We start from the raw sequence: 20,226 nt of genomic DNA on the forward strand, positions 1-20,226 counted from the left end.
TACCCAGCAGGCACTCTGCTCACGATGGCATCAGTTATTACATGTTTAAGTGATTTTTTTTTTTTCCAACAGTCAGTCTGATTCGTAGCATTGCAAGGGTTCAATTTGGTACTCGTGCTACACAAACTAGAGTGTCGGACTGGCAACAATTTTTTTTGTGTTTGTTCAACTGCTAAGTAGAATTATGAATAGAGACATCTTTGATGGAATTAATTTGCTGCAAATAGTGGTTAAAACACTGTTAAAAGAGACAATGAACGCATTTTTATGCATTTATTCATGTAGTTATTCCACTCTGATTCAAAGGCTCAAGGCTGGGTCAGCGATTTAATAGCCAAAAATACTCTAGAGTTTATGTGGTTAATGTTTTTTTTTCTTTTCTTTTTTAAATCTCCTTCAGGTTTTCTCTTCATTTTTGTACCATCCTTAAAAATGCCACAAAACTTTGAAAAGTGCATTTTTGTGAATAGCTCCAAAACTTTTCAAGTTGTTCATATACCCCTCATAAAAATGTTCCCCGTCATCAAAGCTTGTGAGGTCACAAATTTGCAACAGGAAACCACCAACATTTTTTCCCCAAAGGTTTTATAACCATCCTGTTCAAACAATCTTTTTTTTGTTTTTTGTTTTTTACACAGCCAGAGAACAAAAAAGATTGAACATAATAAACTCCCAAACCTTTTGTACAGAGAAATCAAACTAAATGAAGAAAACATCTCTTATATTAGTCCATGTTTTATCCTTTGAATCCCCTCTTGCATTTGCCATTAAATTGGGAAGGGAGACACAACAGTGTCAGAATGAGGCTCTCTGTGTTGTACGCAATGTCAATCAGTCTATTTCACTTGCTGGTTTTATCTGTTTTATGTGGAATAGAAACCAGCAAGTCTAGGCCATTCAACAAGTAATCCAGTAATGTCTATGTTGGTGTGTGCATGTGTGTGCGTTCAAAGGTTATCAATGTGAATGTGTAAGGAGTAGGCAAACCTAAAATTAAGTGTATGCATGTCTGTGTGTTAAGAGTCTCAGAGTTTAAGCCAGTCCGAATCCCTCGGAGCATTCCTGAATGGCCAACAGCAGCATATGTCTCAGCTTCTCGTAGCTCTCGTAGGCTGGAAGGTCCAGCTGGTTAAAGCTGAGGATGAAAAACAAAACATTACAGTTTTAAAGTTTTGCTCTTTTGAACCATCTACAAACATTTGTGCCATATCAACTTTCAACATGCTTACCAAGTGTGAGCAGATGGCAGGCGGTCAGTGGATCGATCATCACGGTGGATCTGGAACTTCTGGATGCCGTTCATGCCTTCCAAAGCTGCAAAACCCTGGAGGGGAACCTTGGATGTGCCAGTGACAAACTGCAGGAACTTGGCCCGGTCTGCTTGATCAAATGACCGCAAGGCCCTCCAGAACCATTGAATCTAAAGGAGAGAAAGAAAAAAAAAATTATCTGAGTTACAAACATACATTTCTGTTTCAGTTATAGTAAGAAAATGTGGTTCTTAAGCAATATGCAAGTGTCTTGTGGTCAAGAAACATTTTAAGATAATTTATAAGGCTTTTCAATATTCCCAAATCATATTCAGCGCTATGTGTGAAAGTTCAAATGAAACGCTTTATCGAATCAAATGTGTCTGCATCACTTCTGCAGCTGGAAACTTAAGTTCAAGCTGCATCATATTAACAAAAAAAATAAATAGTATTCGCTGTTCAGCTGCATGCTGGTGTATTTGTTAAGTCCTCCAGGAGGAATCGTGCACATATCTTACCAAACAATTAAAAACACTGCAAACATTTCCTCATCCCTACCTGGATTGAGCTGGACTGGTACTTGTGATATTCAGTGTTAGCCTTGAGGTCATCGATGTCAATAGCTGGCAGGCCAGAAATGAGCAGTTCCAGCTCCTGCTCAGTGAAGATGGAGATCAGTCTCTTGGGGATGATCTCGTAGAAACCCTCAAGAAAGGCTGCGAGTTGCTTGCGGATTGCACCTAGTGAGTGAGAATTTGTTTATTTTTCAGTTAAGCACCTGAAAATTCAAAGCATCTCTCAATAATGTATGGTTGTAGCTCAACTTTGCATCTTTAATGCTGCTGCGGTGCTGCCACCTAGTGGCATCATTTAGATTGCATTATATGCTGGTTTAACATGGCAATAAAATGGCATCTGCTGATGACTTATTGTTTTTGCCTACACCAATTATTTTAGCATTTAATTTCACTGATGCAGCATTAGTATTAAGAAAAAACTTACCTGTCATCTTCATCTGGCACACCAGGTGCACATACTCCTTTTTGTTTTCCTCTGTGACCAAAATATTGGCTCCATTTGGTTTGAGGTCTCTGACTTCACATACCCCAAACTCCTGGACCTAAACATACAGTCAAAGACAGTCAAAAACATCGCCCTAGATAGCAGCAGCATTTTTAAGGGTTCAGGTAATTAAACCTTAACAGCACTTCTATGAGAACTTCGAACCTTTAAGGAACATATTAAATTCCATCAAACAGAAAAAAAAAAAATACGTAAGGAATAGACACCAACCTCTGTGCTGAATGTCAGCTCATAGCCCAGGGTGGAAACATCATTTTCCAACAGGTAAACCAAGCCCTGGAAGAATGGGTAATCCTCGCTTTCCATGTCTGTATACCTAGGAATACCACAGAAATGTAATCATGTTATTACTGACTGGTTCTCCGGTTGCCACAACATTTAGTGTTGTATTTAACTAGGCATGGGTTTGTTGAGATCATTACACTAACTGGTGCAACGTGTCGACAATTAGGTCACTTGGGTTTAAATGCTAGTAGCTCAAATACCTGACGCTCTTGCCCAAGATGTGCTTGTAGAAGCTGCGGGTGAAGTAGCACTCCAGTAACCGATTATCATAGACTGCCTTAGCCACAACACGACCCACAAACTTAAAGTAGCTGAGATGGTTGGGGTTGCAGTGCGATGATGGGTTGATGGTATAGGTGACACGATCCCCTGGTGAAGTGCGGAACAGGGCATACATTGGGTTGAACATCTCCCGGGAGATGATCATGTACCATTCCCTCAGCAGGCCACCAGCATCTTGACCCTCCTCCCCTTCAAAAACAATGTACCTGTAAGGGAAGGTGAGTGGATCAAGTTGAGTGGGTTTGAATTGAGGAGACATGCAGACAGACAGAAAGAGCAATGAAGCCTTACAGCCTGTTCTTCATGTCCTCTGGGCTCTTACGATGCAGCTCCCTGTACGAGTCCTCAAACACATGATCTCTCCTCACATGTACTGCCATGTCCTCCTTCCTCAGGCCTTCATCCAGCCGCTCCAATTCCTGGCGGAAGTACCTACAGAAATAAACAGAAATTCCAGCATGTCAACGATGGGAAAAAAAGGAACACTTCAAAGTACAAAATTTAAGCTGAAGATAATTCTCCTTACTTCCTCTTAACATCAAAGTCTAGGATGCGTATGTAGTCAACCAGTACTGCAAAAGGTCCATCGGCCAAGTGAGTGGTTGACTGCCGCAGGATCTGATTAAGTACTGTGCGGTGAGTTTCTAGAAATAAAGAGTAAGGACTCCCATTAGAACATATACCATAAGATAAGATACCTTTATTAGTCCCACGAGTGGCAAATTTCATGTTAAGGCTGCCGACCATTGCCAGCGCAATGGCGGCGCCATCTTACCCTCCGACCATACATACATTACACAAAAACATCACATGGGGAAGACAGGTCAGAGAGGTATAACAATGGAAGATGCACCACATGAGGAAAGATAAGGAGAAAAAAAAGTGTAGACAGTGAATCTGGGCCTGCAGCATAAGTGCTGGTCTCCTTGATCCACCATCTGCATCGGAAGGGAATAAGCGTCGAAGGCGTTTGGAGGGGGGATGAGTGTATATCTGCATGTGTATATATATGTCTGTGTGTGTGTGTGTGTCCAGAGTTCAGCTGAGACAGTGTCCTTCGCCCTGCCAGGCTAAGTAAACAGTCTTCCAGCCAACCCAGGTGGCCTTGCATAGGATAGGAAGAACAGTCTAAGCACAGACTGTTATCGGGGTGTTTTTGTTCAGCTCCAGCCTTGAGATCACAGCTGGCGCCGAAGTGGTATCCGCATGAAGTGATGGTGGTTTTTCCTTTAGTGTGAACAACTCGTATGAATTTCAAAGCAGTTCTAACAGTCCGACTGGTCTCTCAATCTTCCGTTGGAGAGCTGCGAGCTTCTCCATGATGTAATCAAACTTACGCTCTGTGATGTTGTCGTTCTTGTGCTCAAAGAGCAGATTCTGAGAACTCGACCGCAGTGAGCTTCTCCAAGATGTGATCCAATTTGCGCTCAGAGGTCTTATTCTGAGTGTTCACGGCAGCCGCAAGCTTCTCCAAGATCTTATCCGTGCTGCACTCAATGAGCCCATTTTGAGAACTCACGCCTCGTCCCATCGTTTCAATCCCAGCGGGCAGCCTTGTGGGGGTTTGAACAGCCGGTTCCGCTGTCTTAATTCTTCGATAAGCCAGGGCCAAGCCAGCTCCGATCAGCAAGAACCCTGTTATCATGGTTCCGAATAGGTAGATATCTTCAGCGTCTTCGATCGACAGTCCCGCCAGGCACACGACCCTCCAGTTATGCCACCCGTCCATCGTGTATCCGGCAGGGAAAGTACCTCCAGGACACTCAGGCTCACCCGAGCCCAGACTTCTCGTTGAGAAAAGGGTGTCAATTGCATTCAGGGACCAGTTGATCAAATCCATAATTCCTCTTGTAGGTTTTAGAGAAGGGACTGCGAGAGAGTGTTCCAGTGAAAGTAATGCAAAAAAACCACGAGACTAGACAAGGACACAAGAGGCTAAGCAGGGAAGCTAAGGGAGAGGAGGAGAGGAGAAAAGTGCGACCGCCTTCGTCAAGAGCCAGAAAGAAAAAAAAGAAAACTAAAACAAAGCTTTATCATTCTCCTTATTTGAATATTTTAGGCTTACCAGCAAAGCGGAGAAACTTCTGAGTGTCTGGTGGCAGATTTGAAGAGATGTGCATGGAGGATGGTTCCCTGGAAAAGAATGGGTCTAGAGATGAAGGTGTGGCAGGTGTAAGAGGTGCTGGAGACAGTGGTGGAGGTTCATCTTTGATGTGAGAAAGCTGGCTCTCCCGCGTATCCCTCACAGGAGGTTTGCTCTCTCGCTCTGTGGCATGGACTAGAAAGAATGCCTCCACAGCAGGCTGGAGAACTGGGAAAACAGCATTAGGAGAACATATTACTTAATCCCTGATAGCAATTAGTAGAATATAAAAATCACAGTAAGTACATTTCTGAATTTCCACGTACCCAGGACGGCATGCTGGTCATGTGATTCCTCCAGTTCTTTCAGACACTCCCCGAGCATATCCCATAGTTCATCCAACAACAGCTGCTCACTGAGCAGAGGGAGATCTGGAAGTCTCTCTTCACTCTCTGATTGACCATTTCCTTCTTCATCTAATAAAGTTACAATATAGACCAAATCATTGCATCAACGTTGCTGTCAGCTGTCATGTACATTTCATTTTGACTGTTAACAAGACTGCTCTCTAGTCTGTGATTAAAAACGTATTTATCTGTATTGCAGCTGCTTGTTAAAAATCACAGTAAAGCAGAGAGTGTTTTAAGGTATAATTAACAGGCTGCTTGTGAGTCATACCCAGAGGTGCAGGGTCTTGCTCTAGAGGAGACGGCTGGTCCACATCCATTGGAGAATCATCTCTCTGTGCTGACTGGGATTCTGAAACCGACTGGCCTTCAGACTACAGAAAATAAACCAGGCAGAACCAGAGGCAGAAACAGAATGTGAACAACAGGGGGAAAAACAAAAACAAAATAATGACTAACATGATGGCTTGTTTGGAAATAATTAGGGATGCACAGATTTATTTGCCAATAATCATCTTGTTTACTGAAACTGAGCTATTGGCCAATAGAGCAGTGACTAATATTTATCGGTTTTGTGTAACAAATTTAGGTACATTTATGGTTACATTTTTAATAGGCTGAAAATTAAATAGTATATACAGAATACACTCATCCAGTCTGTTTTTGATACAGTATTGGCCAAGAACATCAGAGCATCCCTAATAGTGTTCAATCTTGACTGAGACTGTCATGCAAAATGACATTCCCATGATCCACTGACACAGCAAGTAAGGAAGGAAAGGAGGGAGGGAGGAAGGGGAGGGTGGGCCAAAAGCATGAAGCAACATCAGCCAGCAAACAGACGACTTCAGTGAAACAAATCAAACCATTTGGAGCAGGCAGCACATTCACATCTAGGCACCATCAAAACTAGACTACATCAATGCAAAGAATGATAAAGAGTGCAATGAATCACTGGCCCATCTGTCTCTCTGTTGGAGCTGTCAATGTTCATCATAGCAGCAAAGCAGATGTCACAATGCATAAATTACTTGAAGTAGCAAACTATAGGGTGAATGTAAAATGTGTTTACAAATAATTAAATCCAATACAAAGGTTAGAATTGGAGTTTCCTACTTTTTAAAGGCATGTGCAATATAATTAATGGGTTGGCTAATAGATTAAAATGTCCAAATCCAAAACAGGCAAATGACTAATAGTATGTATCTTGATGACCACCACACCAAGTACGAATAAATTCACTGTGAAGGTCACACCGCATAGTCAATGATGACTTTTAAGCATTAAAATGATGATTGACTGTGTGAGTAAGAATGCCTGCTGTCAGTGGAGCCCATGCTAACCGTGGCAGCAGCAGCCGTGCCAACAGGGGCAGCAGCCCCAGCAGGAGGATGGGGGGCAGCCATTGAGGATCCGGCAGCGACGGCGGCAGAGGCAGAAGGGGCGGTGGGTGGGGGGGCCTGTTGCAGCCGACGTGCCCGTTGCCCCTCTCTCACCATCTGGATGATGGCATCAGCCTCGGCCTCCAGCTGACGCACCGCAGCCTGGATGCTGCTTGCTGAGCCCAAACTGGTGGAGCCTTGCCAGTCACAAATGGAAGAAAGGGGTTTTAATCATTGAGACATGATGACTATATTGTACACAAAAACCAAGAAAGCACTGTATATGTAGCATGTTTTTTACCCAAGCGCCCTGTCTGTTTGGCCTTCTTGTTGGCGCGCCTTGTGTCCTCACGGAGCTGGATGATAACCTGCAGCACTCGCAAGAAAAACTTCTGTGTCGATGTCTTTGATGTTAGTGAGCTCATACAAGGAAGCTGCAGTTCACGTCCCCCAAGAGTGCGCTTCTGTGCCGCAACAATCACCACACTCTCTGACCCGTCAAACCTGTGTCCCAATCAACAGACACATACAAGGCATAGGAGTTTATAGTCATCATTACAATGCAAATTTAATGAGTATTTTTTTTTTCTAATCTGCCAGTCATCTATGCTGACAAAATAATGCCACTGACCGATGAGAATTGTCATGAGCTAACCTGCTTGTCATCTTGCCCTTCAGTCTAGCTGATATGGAGGAATCCTCGGGAGGTGCGTCAGGGGAATGTGAATCAGCTTGTGCCCGTCTCTGCTGCTCCAAATTGTACTCTCTAAGCTCGGCCAGTAATGTCCCTTTAAAAAAAAAGAAAAAAAGAAAAGAAATAATGTTCCATAAGTTTGTAAAGAAAAAAAACTGCACTGAACTGAAAACAGGAATATGAACTGGCACCTACGCTCTTCCCCAAAACCTACCGATCTGTTTGCAAAGAGTGTATCCGAGATGTCTTGCGCCGCTAAGCAGCAGTCTGAGTACAGTGTCTCTGGTGGAAGCGTCTCCTCTAGAAAGCTGCAGCAGAATGTTAGCTGCATCTTCCAGACCTTCCTCTGAACACGAGTGAGATGTCAACACCTTTCGCAGAGGAAAAGAATCGTTTGTGAAAACACATCATTGCAAAAATAAATGTTGAAAACAAAGAACAGAAAAATATATAAAGACTTAAAGACATCTTAACAAATGAGATCATTATGAACAAGCAGTAAGACAATTTCCTAAAACTATCGACACATGTTATGCTGCATTACTTCTGCATGAATCCAGGTTCCAAGAATACACTGTCATGAACAAGCTGCTGTTTATGCTCCTAAACACAAAAAGCTACCAATAAGGGCGTAACCAGATGAGGTGATCTGTCCATACTGCAGCCAAGCATGTATTTGACAAGTGCGATTGCTGTGTATAGTTCCCTGGCCTACTTGAACATCTTGGCCAGCACTAACACCCAAGGACAGCACTAAAACTTCCTTGATGGCTGCTTACAAATATATTTGGTAAATGGACTGGTTCTTATATAGCACTTTCTACTCTGAGCACTCAAAGCCCTTTACACAACTTGCCTCATTCACCCATTTACCCAAACACCGATTATGCCAAGAAACCTTTGGCACAAAGGTCACAAGAAAGGAGTTGAGATTTTTTTTTTTTTTTAAATTTTTTATGTAATCTGACTTAAAAAAACAAACAAAAAAACCCTTTTCTGCTCTGATTTTTTTCCCCTCCTCACATAAAGTAATATTATCCATCCATAATAATCTACTCTTAATTCTGGATGAAGAAAACACAGTCAACATTCTCAAAGTAGTCTGGTTAATTTATCTGGGAGTCCAGCATTTTATTTTTCCCCTAATAGTGTTTAACAGACAAACCACTGCACTTTTGTTACTTCTTAAAACACATTTTTACTGAAGAATTTACTGTAGACTGTGAAAAAAAAGACAGGCTTTTTTTTTTTAAAACAACATCCTAAAATGTGTTTTAACATTTGTGTCTCTGCCAAGAGAGAATCGCAAACATCAGGCAACTCTTCCACTAACAGGATATTAAAAGAAAAATGTGTTTTCAATATCTGAAGTCCTTGCCTCAAAAACTGAAATGCCTGATGATCTAGAGCTACTTAATGCAAAATATTACTGAATTTTAGTTTTGAGCCCAAAAACTAAATGTATCCTGACTTCAACTTAACTCCGTTTACCAACAAGCTTGCCTTAATTGACCCTTAGAAGTTATTCAGAGAAATATCTAGGTAAACCCCTCAACATTTCTTTAAATCATTTCATCATACCTCCACAGACAGTTGAAGCTGTTTTTCTGTCAGTCCAGTGGAAGCCAACTTTTCACTCTCTGTATTGCTAACAGCACCCCTCTGTTTTCCTGTTTTGAAAAAAACAAAAACAAAAACATTTTCATTAATAAAAATGATCATTTTCTAATAAAATCTCTTGCATTGTAAGATTTAAATTTAAGATTTGATCACATTTTATTCAGGAATAAAGTACCACTACCTGTAGAGATTGTTCCAGTGGACGTGGGTATAGAGATTGTTGTAGAGGATGTCTGAGAGGTTGCTATACTTGTCCCTGAGGATGTACCCTGGGCTACAGCTCCTACAGAAGCCCCTGGGCCTGCCACAGTGGACTGCATAGCGCCCACTGCGGCGGTGCCTTGTGTTGTGACTGAGGCTGTGGCTCCTGAGCTGGTTGCCGTGTTGGGGTTAGGAGCCTGTGGAGTTGGGTGTCCAGCAGGCACCTCTGTGGCCTTGTTGTCAGGGAGGGCAATGGATATGAGGGAGAGCAGGCGCAGCAGCTTTTCAGTGAGCAAGGAGCTCCGTCTGATCACAGGGTGGGACAACATGTTCATCAGCTGGCCTAGAGGAGAGGTCTCCAAGCTAAACTGGGCTCCCTCTGCCTCTGCACTTCCACCTAGAGGCACCGTCTTCATTGAGGCTTTGCCCTTACGGCTGACATTCATGTTGTCAAGCTTGACCAGTAGGTCCCAAAAATCGGTGGAGATTCCTAGAGACTGGAGGGTAGAGGCAGTAGACCCCAGGGAGTTCTGGGTGTTGGAGACATTAGGGTTGGTCTGAGACTGTGACCCTGACCTAGAGCCTCCACCTCCACCCCCTCCTCCTGAGGAGCCTGAACAAAGACGAGCGTCTAGGTCAGAAGACGAAGCTGACAAGTCCTTACAACGCTGCTGCGTGAAGTGGCTGGGGAACACCTACAGAAGAAAAGAAAAAACAAAAGGACACTGAATAACTTGCGTAACCAACTTCATTTCAAGTCTTAGAACACAGAATGGACAAAGATTTAGATCAATATAGCTAAACCCTCACCTTGGCTAGCTGAATAAGTGTGTCCAGCACATGTCGACAGACCACTGGAGCAGCTTGTGGGTGGATGTGAACAGTGGAGCCGCCACCTCCAGCACATGTGACACTCGTTGCACCCGCTGACACACCTCCCAATGTCCCAGAACTTGAAGAGCCTCCAGCTGAATGCCTGTCAGCGTGCTTCCTACCTGATGCTCGCTGAATCTGGAAAATGTTTGTTCGGCAACCCAATGCTGCATCCATAGAAACAGAGAGCCAGGAAAGCTGACTGGAACTGCGAGACTCCACCCTGTTCAATAACTCTAAGGAGGAAGCTGGGGATGAAGAAGAAGAAGATGAAGATGAGGAGAGGGACGAGGTGGCTGTGCCTTTTCCTCCACAGCTTCCCTGACTGGTCCTCTTGCCGCGAGAGTCCTCTAGACGTGAGGTCTCCACGCATACCTCACTCTCACTGCTTCGTTGGAGGATTGACAACAGGCTGCGAATGACCCACCCACGTGTCTGAGAATGGTAGCAGAGGTTCCTGAGCACACGGTGCAAACGGCTGGTGTTGAGTTTCGGTTCATCCACAAACAGCAAAACCAGCAGGCAGGACAAAGCCTCGTGGTCCAGAAGCAATCGTCCACGCAGGCGCAACAGGGAGTCGACACTTGAACTGGATGGTCTGAAGAAAAAGTAGTAACAGTATGTCACCTGTCAAAACTTCTGTAAGATTTCCTAAATGCCATACCGACATTTTATTTAAAAAGGAAAACATTTTAAAAAATTAGATCACTGTTATTATACCTGTGGTTTGTTCCTCCACCCATCTGAAATGTCCCTCCTCTCTGCACAGCCAGTCGGGTGTACTGGACGCCACGATTGCTTCCTAACCGGCTAGTGAAGGCCGGTGAGCGCAAGATGGCTGAGAGGGCTGAAGATGAACTATGACCAAAAAGCCTTTCATGCATCAGTTGTCTCTGACGTGCCTCTTGCTCTCTACGTAATGCAGCAGCTTCAGCAGCAATGTCTGGAGGCATGACAGCCAACACGCTGTCCTCCATGTCTTCAAGAACACTGCGACGGAGCTCTGATGGCAGTGTCTGGATGAAAGTTACGGGATCTAAAGGTGTGTCTCCTTGGGGAGGCTGCTGGGCTAGTTCCCTACGCTGCTGCTCTGCTCGCTGCTGGGCAAGAACCTAAGACAACCAATGGCATGCTTAGTAAATAGAACCAATTGTCAGTGACTTCTTTTGTTCGAAATATCTATGAGTAAGCATTTTGCTTACTCACGCAATTAAAAAAAAACATAACTTCTCACCTCCTCCTGGATGGCAGGTGGTAATGCTGCCAGGAATTCAGGGCTGACCTCTGTAACCCCTGGCCCTCCCAATACAGGTGCAGTAGAGGATGGCAAGCTTGTAGCAGCTGGAGGACGGGAGGGTGGTCTGATGCCAAGCTGATTCTGCAGCACCTCTCGGCGGATGTCCTCAGGAAGAGCTGCCAAGAAGGAGGGATCTACACCCTCTGGCAGGCTGATGCCTGCCATCACAAAATAGAACAAAACAAACCACCAAAATGAAACAATTAATATTATACAGTTTATTATTGCAGGGTTCACTACAGAATATCAGCCAGACTGCGACCAATCCAGGCAACGTAAAGCATCGGTTTGTGTTGGCAACAAAAGGGCTCCTCTTGCAAGATATGTCCAAAATTTCACATTAGAATTTTTATGGTTCTTCCATGAAGGTTGTATCGCTTTTGGCACCTGACCAAAACAAACACACTGATGTTTTTCATACCACTAAGCTGTGTAATACTATAAACACGATAAACCAGAACGATGACAACAAAGCAGCTAGATGGAATACTAAAACAGATTAAAATAAGAGCCAGCATTTCACAAACTATTTTGGTTACCACTTTTTATCTTAAACATGCTAGTTAGTTACTCCTTTCCAATGACGTCACACACATCAATAAATGATAGCAGTCATGATTGATTGGGGAGCAATGTGTAATCTGTTGTCTCTCAATCAATAAATGCAACATTTTATGGCTGTCCAATCAGACATAGTAACCATCACAACAGATAAAAATGTCACGTAGTCTGACGGTGGCATACGCAGAGATTCTACCCTTCAGTCATATATCCACTAACCATCCAAATTGCGGTTTACATTCAAGTATCTCAAGTTTCAATGAAGACTTGGCAGGAATTAAATAGAGGGTACAAAAGATTACCATCAACAAGGAGCAGCAGCAGCAAAAATCAGTATCTGACCAAATGTGAAATATGATCACAAAAACAACCAGAACACAGTTTTTTGCAAAGCATTATAATTACTCCAGCAAAGATAGAAATAAAATGTCAAAACTGTCATCAAATTATTGATATGTCTGAGGTAATCATAATGACTGTAATATGGCAAAAACATTATTGTGAGGTTAATGTTAACATGGACCTCTGACTACCATATTCTCATCAATTCATCCAAGTGAACATTTAAACCAAATGTAATCAAATCTCCTTCAGGTATTCCTGAGGCATGACAATTAACAATTGCAGAAGTAGCAGAGTACTTTACCTGCAAGTGGATCCTCCTCCTCATTGCTTGTAGAGGGAAGGGGCTCTTCCTGGATGGCCTGAGACTGGCTGTCAGCACTGTCACTCCTGGGCATAGTTTCCCCAGGAGATGAAACAGAAGTAGAGCTGCACATATTAAAACAAACAAACAAAAAAAAAAAAACAAAGACTATCATTGCTATCAAAATTATGTGCAATATCTATTGATCTCAAAGTTCTAACTGCATGAGATGCCTTTTGAATCCTATGTGGAAATTTAACAAAAGGTTGGAACAATTTTAAAGATACGTATAGACCGTGATTTTTTTTCTGTCAAACTTCCTCAACATCAGTCCAAGAGGTTCAAATGGCAGAATATACTGCTTTTAAACAGAGACTTGGTCAGTAATGAACTTCTAGTTTCTACCCACCCAGTTTCTGCATCAGTTTGCCTGTCAGTCAGGCCACTTTCCCCACTTCCAGACAGCTCCTGAGAAAGCTGGGTGGGCTGGGCAGGGTTGGGGGCAGCTTCTTCCTGGGTGGCAGAGGCAGGGCTGCTGGTATCCATTGGTGACCCTTCCAGTTGTGACACACCAGCTGCTGCAGGCTCAGAGTTCTCTACAATGTCTGGACTTAGAGAGGCTGTGAAAAGAAAAGGGAGCTTATCATTCGGGCTAGGAAGTTATCTGATCATTTAATGCACTACATCTAAATTCCTTGGTTTCATTATGTGTTATGATAGCTTCTATACCATTATTTAAATTACAAATATGCTTCCTTACTGTTAGCCAGTCTGTATAAATAGAGTTTTCAAAGTTAGTCTACCTTCCCTGCCTTCATCCAACGTTCCTCCACCACCACCTCCGACTCTCTCACCGATTGCAGGTGCTGGGGACATTTCCATCTGAGATGCCTCCGCTTCACTGTTTGGCCTCTCGGCTGTCGACAAGGGTGGAAGGCCAGCCCCTGCCAAAGCAGCCAGTGAGCTAGCATGCGACTCAGCCAGTAAAAGGTCAGCTATTGGTTGGTGGACCTGCTGACTAATAGCAGTCTCCAGCGAGACTAAGGCCTGTTCATGAGGAGCAGGTGTGGTTGGAGTGACTTCTCCAGATGGTGGGGCAGTGAGGAAGCCCTCTGAAACCCTGGGTGGATCCAGACATGACACAGTACCACCCTGAGCCTGCTCACCCTCTGCAATATTCAAAGAAACAGTTGTGTGAAGAAAGGGGACCGTTTAAATTATTTTTATTTGAATAGATTCAAGTCTTAAAAACAATTTACATATCTGACAATGTCTCAACATGACTGTTGCATCTTAATATCACTTTTCTGCTATATCTGCCAGCTACTTGTGCACGTGTTCCTGTTAAAAATATGTAATTACAGTAAACATTTTCCATTCACACAACTGCTTCCAAAAAATTTTCAAAACCCTTTCAAAAAGGTGTTAATAATATTCAAAAAAGGAAAATCAGGGCACAGATATGTCAGAAATAACACTGGTGATTAGCTGGTGAATAGCTATTTAACAGATGACAAAGGCCTCTGCTGAGGAAGGCAGTAAGTTGTATAGTTATCTCCTTAACGGGGTGCACAATCCTGATCCCCAACAACAACACAACTTACTACCTCACCACAGCACAGACAATAAAAATAATACATTGAACAAAAGATATACATGTTGTATATCAAAAATGTAAATATTTAGAATAAGGCTCTTAAAACAATGTAGCGGCAATAATTCTCAAAAAAAAATTACGAGTTAAGAGATCATCTCCTATGAAACAAATGAAGATGTCGAGCTGGTATGGCGTTGCCATAAGAAAGACAGTAGACTGTATAGTTATCTCCCAGATCTGGTGTGATCCTAAAACTATACAAACTACTACCTCATCCCACAGCACGCACAGCAAGCTGGCCACTTGCCTCTGGGTTGTCCAATCCACATAGGTCAAGGAATTTAACATTAAAACAGAAACAAAAGCAAAATCTTTATAAATGTCAGTACCTGCTGTGTTCTCTGCACCATTAACCGTCCCCAATCCAGAACCCTGTGGACACAAAATGCTGATGTTAGGAAAAACAAAACAAAACATGAGTGTATCTACCAAAAATGCATGCACTGTTGTATCTGAAAATACATCCTTGTGCACAGACAGCAATCATCTGCTCACCTGCAGGCTCTGTTCTCTGGCCTGTTCTGCTCCAGAGGCCCTCCTTTCATTCTGTTTGGACTCTTCCTCCTCAGCTAGCTGCCGCCTTCTCTTCTCTCTGCGCTCTTCCAATTCCTCATCTCGCAGACTTTCCAGATGCTGCAGGATAGGCACCTTAACCACTAAAAGCAGATGGGGGCATTCAAATCAAAATAGTTTTCAATTTAAACTCAAAAGGTTTGTGAAATGTCACCAAGTCAAAGTAATTTTTGGTCAAGTTACTAAAACATTTTGTTTTTCACTGGTCACCAAAAAGATGTAATGAATTCTAACCATCTCACTAAAAATCAGATCACAACTATGTGAACTGCTGTCTTTAAATAAAATGCAATAAAAAGCCTATATGCTAACTGTAGATTTGTCTGAAATTAACAGGGAATGTCCAACCACTTGACTACCATATCCAAATTATTCATGGTCCAGTTCTCAGGAATATAAATATTTTCTGAAGGTACCAAAAAGATGACACACACAATAAATAAAAGAAGTCATAAAATGTTTTCATTAATCATATGACTACCTTACTACCACTGAAAAGAAACCTCTAGTTTACCTGCAACACAGTCGTGCATACTCTCTGCATCCAGCACTTTGCACTCATCTGTCCATCTAGTCAAGGCAGTAGGAATGCTAGAGAGGGTCCCTAAAGAAACAAAAGGATAAAAATGTTACGCATTTAGGTTAATAATAAACCCGACCCTTACAATGCGCTGAAGTCTATGGTAATATATACCCGCTTGACCTCCAGTACTGCTCTGCTCATGGAAGAAGTCGTCCAATAACTCATCATCAGAACGAGCTATGATATGCACATCCTCATTTCCAACCAAAAGGCGGGCGCGACCACGTGATTGTAAAGGCAGAGAACTGGAAAGCTGTAAAATGTCTGCTGCTGCACTGGGACCTAGAAGTCTGAAGAAGAAAGAAAAGAAGGAAATGCCTTTTTAATGTTCAGGCAGACAAAGAAAGCTGGTGTAAAACAGGAGCTGCTTAATAGAGGCACATAAACAAACATGGTTTCAACCTTTGTAAGATAAGTGGAGGGTTGGGCTGACGGTTATGAGGGTAGTGGACATGGATTGTGTGTCCACTGTTGGCAGTGAGCTGACGTAGTGTTCGCTGGCTGCGGCCCATGCCCTGCGCCAAGCGGCTGCTAGTGCCTGCCACACCTAGGGTGAGGGATCCATGGTCAGCATGACGCACCATCAGTGGGTGGGAGCTAGGGATGTTGCCTGGGGAAGGAGGGATGTCAGCTGATAGAGAAAAACAGAACACAGCACGCAGACATTAGGGAGAAACCTCTAGCATAAACCTAAAAACGTTCATGAAAAGTAAAATTTATTTAAATACATTTTCTGTATCTTATGATTTGTTATTTTTAACAAGCTACTGAACAGGACCACTTAGTAGAGCTAAACATTTTGGTAGCAGCACAACGGGTATAATTATTATTATTCTGCATACTGGTGGTTTTTGCAAGAAACATCAGTACGTGTATCAAACTGAAGCTTTTCTGTTAATCAGGAAGCTCAATTTTATACCAAAAAAATAAAAATAGATTTGCTTAGAAAGGACTCCTTTGGGATTAAGGGCGTGAAAACTACGTGACCTTACAAAAACTATCAGATTATCCCGCTTACCATTGTTGGAGAACATGTTGTCAAACTCTATGATGAGGTCATCATCCCTGTCAAACCTTTCAAAGCGAATGTGTGGTGCAGCATTGATATCAGGGAAGTCTTCGTCCAACTCCATCTCTGAACCTTCATCATCATCATCCTCATCTCCTTCTTCATCATCCTTAACAAATGGTACAGGAAATAAATCTTAAACATAAAGAAAAATCAAGGTTTTTTAACGAGCTTCACTGCATTAACCCTTACCTGATCTTCCTCCTCCTCTTCTTCCTCTTCCTCCTCTTCATCTTGGCTGTCTTCATCATCATTGCTGCCACTAGAATCCTCCTCCTGTGTGTGCTCCTCATCCTCTGGTTCTAAGATGTTCATGGAGTCTGATGGAAGAGCCCGTCAATACTTTACATGTACATCTCAACAAATAACAGAACAATAGTGTTCCCTTTCAGTCAATTCACTCAGTACAACACATAAGTATGAGATATCACACCCCACGTGTCCTAGCTAGAGAAACCTTTATTCACTCTTTAAAGGCACACAGATGACCTGTGATGACATGTGCATGACCCTGCCTGCACATATACCCCCTTACATCAGTCATCCCTCAGCTGTTATGCTCTTCACCTCGCTAAAACAATTCTGCATAGTTGCAGCTTGCTGCTGCTTGTTAGCTCTGTTGTCTGCTGCTTGAAGTTAGCTTAACTGCCCCTGGTGGTGCTAGCTATGTTCCCAGAATTTGTCTCCAAGCTAACCGCATCATGGAAACGCGTCACTGTGCATTACTATTGACAGTACATAGAGCTGGAAGGCGCTGAGGAGGCTGGCTTTGTTAACCCACCTCCTATGGAGTCTTCCCTGGCTGATTACCTGGCCCTGTCCCACAACCATCGTGTCGGTGACCCTGCAACTCTGCTGTCCAAGCACTGCAGATTCTCCGCATCGCAGTTGAACAAGATCTATCATGCTCAGGCTGGCACTGTCCGCGTCATGAGCCCCGTCACTATGCTCTAGACCATAGGTGTCAAACTCTGGCCCGCGGGCCAGATTTGGCCCGCAGCCTAATTACAATTGGCCCGCGAAACCATACCAAATTACTATTAGAGCTGGCCTACTGGTATTATACAGCTAATATATATATATATTGTTTAGTATTAAGCTTTGCTTGTTCCATATTCAGTTTTTCAGCAAAACTTGTTTGAGTCCATAAGAAGAGATTCATTCTTAAATCTGGAGGAAGATTTTTTTTTTCCCATAAATATTAATGTTAGCCCGCGACCTTGTTCCAGTTTTGAATTTTGGCCCACTGTGTATTTGAGTTTGACACCCCTGCTCTAGACGTACCAGGCGATGTGCCTGGGAGAGCTAGAGTCGCTAGTTCCTGCAGACAGCCCACTGACACCTCTCCTTAACAAGGTCAAGTCAAATGTGCCTCCTAACAAATGTGCAGAGTCATCGTTAGCCCCCCTCAGAAAGAGGGGCGTCCGCATCCTAGCTCATCTATATGACTGGGCTCTTGTCGCTTGCTCCAGAGCGACACAGCTGTCACTGAGTTTCTCTATGAACTTTCAAAAACACCTCACTCTGTTATCAAAGAACCAGGGATTAAGTTAAGTAACTCAACGCTAATCGACATTTAGCAGATTTCTTTCCTCGGTTTGGAAATATGCTAGCTGTCCAGTCACACACATTTGTCGCAGCACATAGTGGCTTTGTTTCATTGCAGCCTCGCTCAGTTTCAGCTCATATGCAGACTACATTTCCAAATGATACTGTGGTTTTTGGGCATGATGGCATCTATGATCACCACTAGGACTGTTATAGATCCACAAGCTCTATTGTGGATGTTTTGACATTACTTAAGGAGCTGCTGGATAAGGCCCTTTCGTTTTCTATAATTAAAGTTTATAAGGTTTATATTTAAGCTGGGGTTCACCAGCTGAGACCCATGGTTAGGTCCAGTGTCGCTGAATGGGACTTGTCTTTGGTGCTAGAAGCCCTTTGCTGCCCCCCCTTTGAACCCGTTGAGTATGTGAAATTTCTTTCATATAAAAGACTGCATTGCTTTTCGCTTTGGTTTCTGACCTTCATGCTCCGTCTGTGCATCCCTCCTGCACACAGTTCTCTCCTGATGGCTTCAAAATCATATTGTGCCTAAATGCCAAAGGTCATTCCTGCAGCTTACAGCTCAATGGAATTTCTGCTTCTGCTCCATTTCTTTTGCATCTAAGGAGCAGAGGAGGATGCATTTTGTGCGCAGTGCATGTGCTACATACCGACATTGAGTGCACTCAGAATGTGCGTTTATGTGACCAGTTGTTTGTCTGCTTTGCTAATCCAGCCAGGAGGTAGAGCTGTCTAAACAGGGACTGTCTCACTGGATTATAGAATCTATATCACTGGCGTACCAAGGGTCTCGCTTTGCCCCCGGGCTGCGAGAGTTCATTCCACCAGGGGAATGGCAACATTCCCCAGGTCACACAGGGGCGTGATATCCCGTACTTATGTGTTGTACTGAGTGAATCGACTGAACGGGAACAGAAGTTATATCTATAACTGTTCATTTTGTCAAAATGTTGCACCTTCCCGGTTGGCCTGAAGAGTTGATGCTTGGCTAATATTGGAGGGGGCTTCATCCATCAACACGTCCTCTTGCGATTCATCTTCACCACTGCGTCCAACTAATCAACAGAACAAACAAACGCTACATCAGCTCTGGGCTGTTCTGCCAGTTTGTAATCAAGAGTGAACTCAGTTTGAAATCATACATAATTAAAAATAAATAAACAAATAAATAAATTACACTGCTTGTGCTTCAATGCACCGACTTGTTTCCTACACCTATTACGGAAAGGTTAAGTTATCACAAGCAGTGCAGAGAACTGCTCCATACTTTTCATTGCCCAGCAACACTCACTGTCACCCCTGAAATGAATCCAGTTGCCTACCTATAATTGTGCTGTTGACAGTGCCAGCATCTCTCTCCAACAGCTCATCAATCAGATCCACCAACTCATTCTCTACCTGCATGGAAAGGAAATGATATACACAGTCAGCCTTCACATGGTGCACAAAATGAATGGGTATCTACACACTTATGTTCTGACCTTTAATTACAAATGTTACAGATCAGGGGATCTGAGTGTAGTTTGAGCTATTGTGTGCGTTGTGTGTAATGCAATGTTAATACATTATTTACCTGCATAGCCTGTGTGCTAAGAACCTCTGGCTGGCCAGCAATGACCACTGCATCTCCCTCAGTTTCTCCATCCATCAGATCAGTGTCTGTTCCTTGGACCCTGTGGCTGCCATCCACTGGCTCTGCCTCACCCGACTCTCCTACAACAGATGGCCCACATGAGCATCATACATTTGAAAAGTCGGCTATTAAAGCATTTCATCTGTCTCATGTGGATACCTTGGTCCTGAGTGTTGCTGTTGCTGTCCCTGGCAGTGCCCACAGGGTCGTGTTCAGTCTTGTTCTTGCTGGAGCCTCCCTTGCCCCCAAAGAGACTGCTAGGCTGGTTAACAATTCGTGAGAGAGTTTCCAGTGGCTTCAAGGCAGCATTCACTGTGTTGGCCATGTTGGGACTAAAGCAAAGGACACAAAGGGAAAATTAATTTAGTATTAATAACTGCTGAAAAACCAACTTGATTCTGAAACAGAACTACTCACAAAAATGTATTATGACAGAAGTGAACCTAAGTTATATGAGTAGTAACTGGTAAACCAGATAACT

General features: G+C 43.2%; 1 protein-coding gene across 18 annotated transcripts in view; it reads right to left on the minus strand.

Moving 5' to 3' along the window:
- Positions 1-259: 259 nt before the first annotated feature.
- The window catches only part of huwe1 (HECT, UBA and WWE domain containing E3 ubiquitin protein ligase 1), a 49,295-nt gene continuing 29,328 nt past the window's right edge, over positions 260-20,226 (minus strand). For 11 of the 18 annotated variants that reach the window (XM_040047267.1, XM_040047266.1, XM_040047263.1 and 8 more), the window contains 34 exons: positions 19,905-20,077; positions 19,686-19,825; positions 19,435-19,510; positions 19,069-19,167; positions 16,739-16,866; positions 16,496-16,655; positions 15,880-16,108; positions 15,589-15,767; positions 15,409-15,498; positions 14,817-14,977; positions 14,651-14,693; positions 13,468-13,833; positions 13,074-13,284; positions 12,665-12,789; positions 11,395-11,615; positions 10,881-11,272; positions 10,098-10,758; positions 9,268-9,982; positions 9,048-9,136; positions 7,681-7,837; positions 7,404-7,560; positions 7,074-7,276; positions 6,734-6,969; positions 5,662-5,764; positions 5,310-5,459; positions 4,966-5,211; positions 3,427-3,544; positions 3,192-3,332; positions 2,819-3,106; positions 2,544-2,649; positions 2,253-2,370; positions 1,809-1,990; positions 1,230-1,420; positions 260-1,135 (listed from right to left, as the gene is read on the minus strand). In XM_040047267.1, coding sequence (XP_039903201.1) covers positions 1,033-1,135; positions 1,230-1,420; positions 1,809-1,990; positions 2,253-2,370; positions 2,544-2,649; positions 2,819-3,106; positions 3,192-3,332; positions 3,427-3,544; positions 4,966-5,211; positions 5,310-5,459; positions 5,662-5,764; positions 6,734-6,969; positions 7,074-7,276; positions 7,404-7,560; positions 7,681-7,837; positions 9,048-9,136; positions 9,268-9,982; positions 10,098-10,758; positions 10,881-11,272; positions 11,395-11,615; positions 12,665-12,789; positions 13,074-13,284; positions 13,468-13,833; positions 14,651-14,693; positions 14,817-14,977; positions 15,409-15,498; positions 15,589-15,767; positions 15,880-16,108; positions 16,496-16,655; positions 16,739-16,866; positions 19,069-19,167; positions 19,435-19,510; positions 19,686-19,825; positions 19,905-20,077 — 6,757 coding nt within the window. In that variant the 3' untranslated portion in view covers positions 260-1,032. Of the gene's footprint in view, positions 1,136-1,229; positions 1,421-1,808; positions 1,991-2,252; positions 2,371-2,543; positions 2,650-2,818; positions 3,107-3,191; positions 3,333-3,426; positions 3,545-4,965; positions 5,212-5,309; positions 5,460-5,661; positions 5,765-6,733; positions 6,970-7,073; positions 7,289-7,403; positions 7,561-7,680; positions 7,838-9,047; positions 9,137-9,267; positions 9,983-10,097; positions 10,759-10,880; positions 11,273-11,394; positions 11,616-12,664; positions 12,790-13,073; positions 13,285-13,467; positions 13,834-14,650; positions 14,694-14,816; positions 14,978-15,408; positions 15,499-15,588; positions 15,768-15,879; positions 16,109-16,495; positions 16,656-16,738; positions 16,867-19,068; positions 19,168-19,434; positions 19,511-19,685; positions 19,826-19,904; positions 20,078-20,226 lie in introns of all 18 variants that reach the window. The other 7 variants (XM_040047272.1, XM_040047264.1, XM_040047269.1 and 4 more) reach the window with 7 other exon arrangements.

The sequence above is a fragment of the Simochromis diagramma genome, unplaced genomic scaffold, assembly GCF_900408965.1.
Source record: "Simochromis diagramma unplaced genomic scaffold, fSimDia1.1 OVJJ01000387.1, whole genome shotgun sequence".
NCBI lineage: Eukaryota > Metazoa > Chordata > Actinopteri > Cichliformes > Cichlidae > Simochromis > Simochromis diagramma.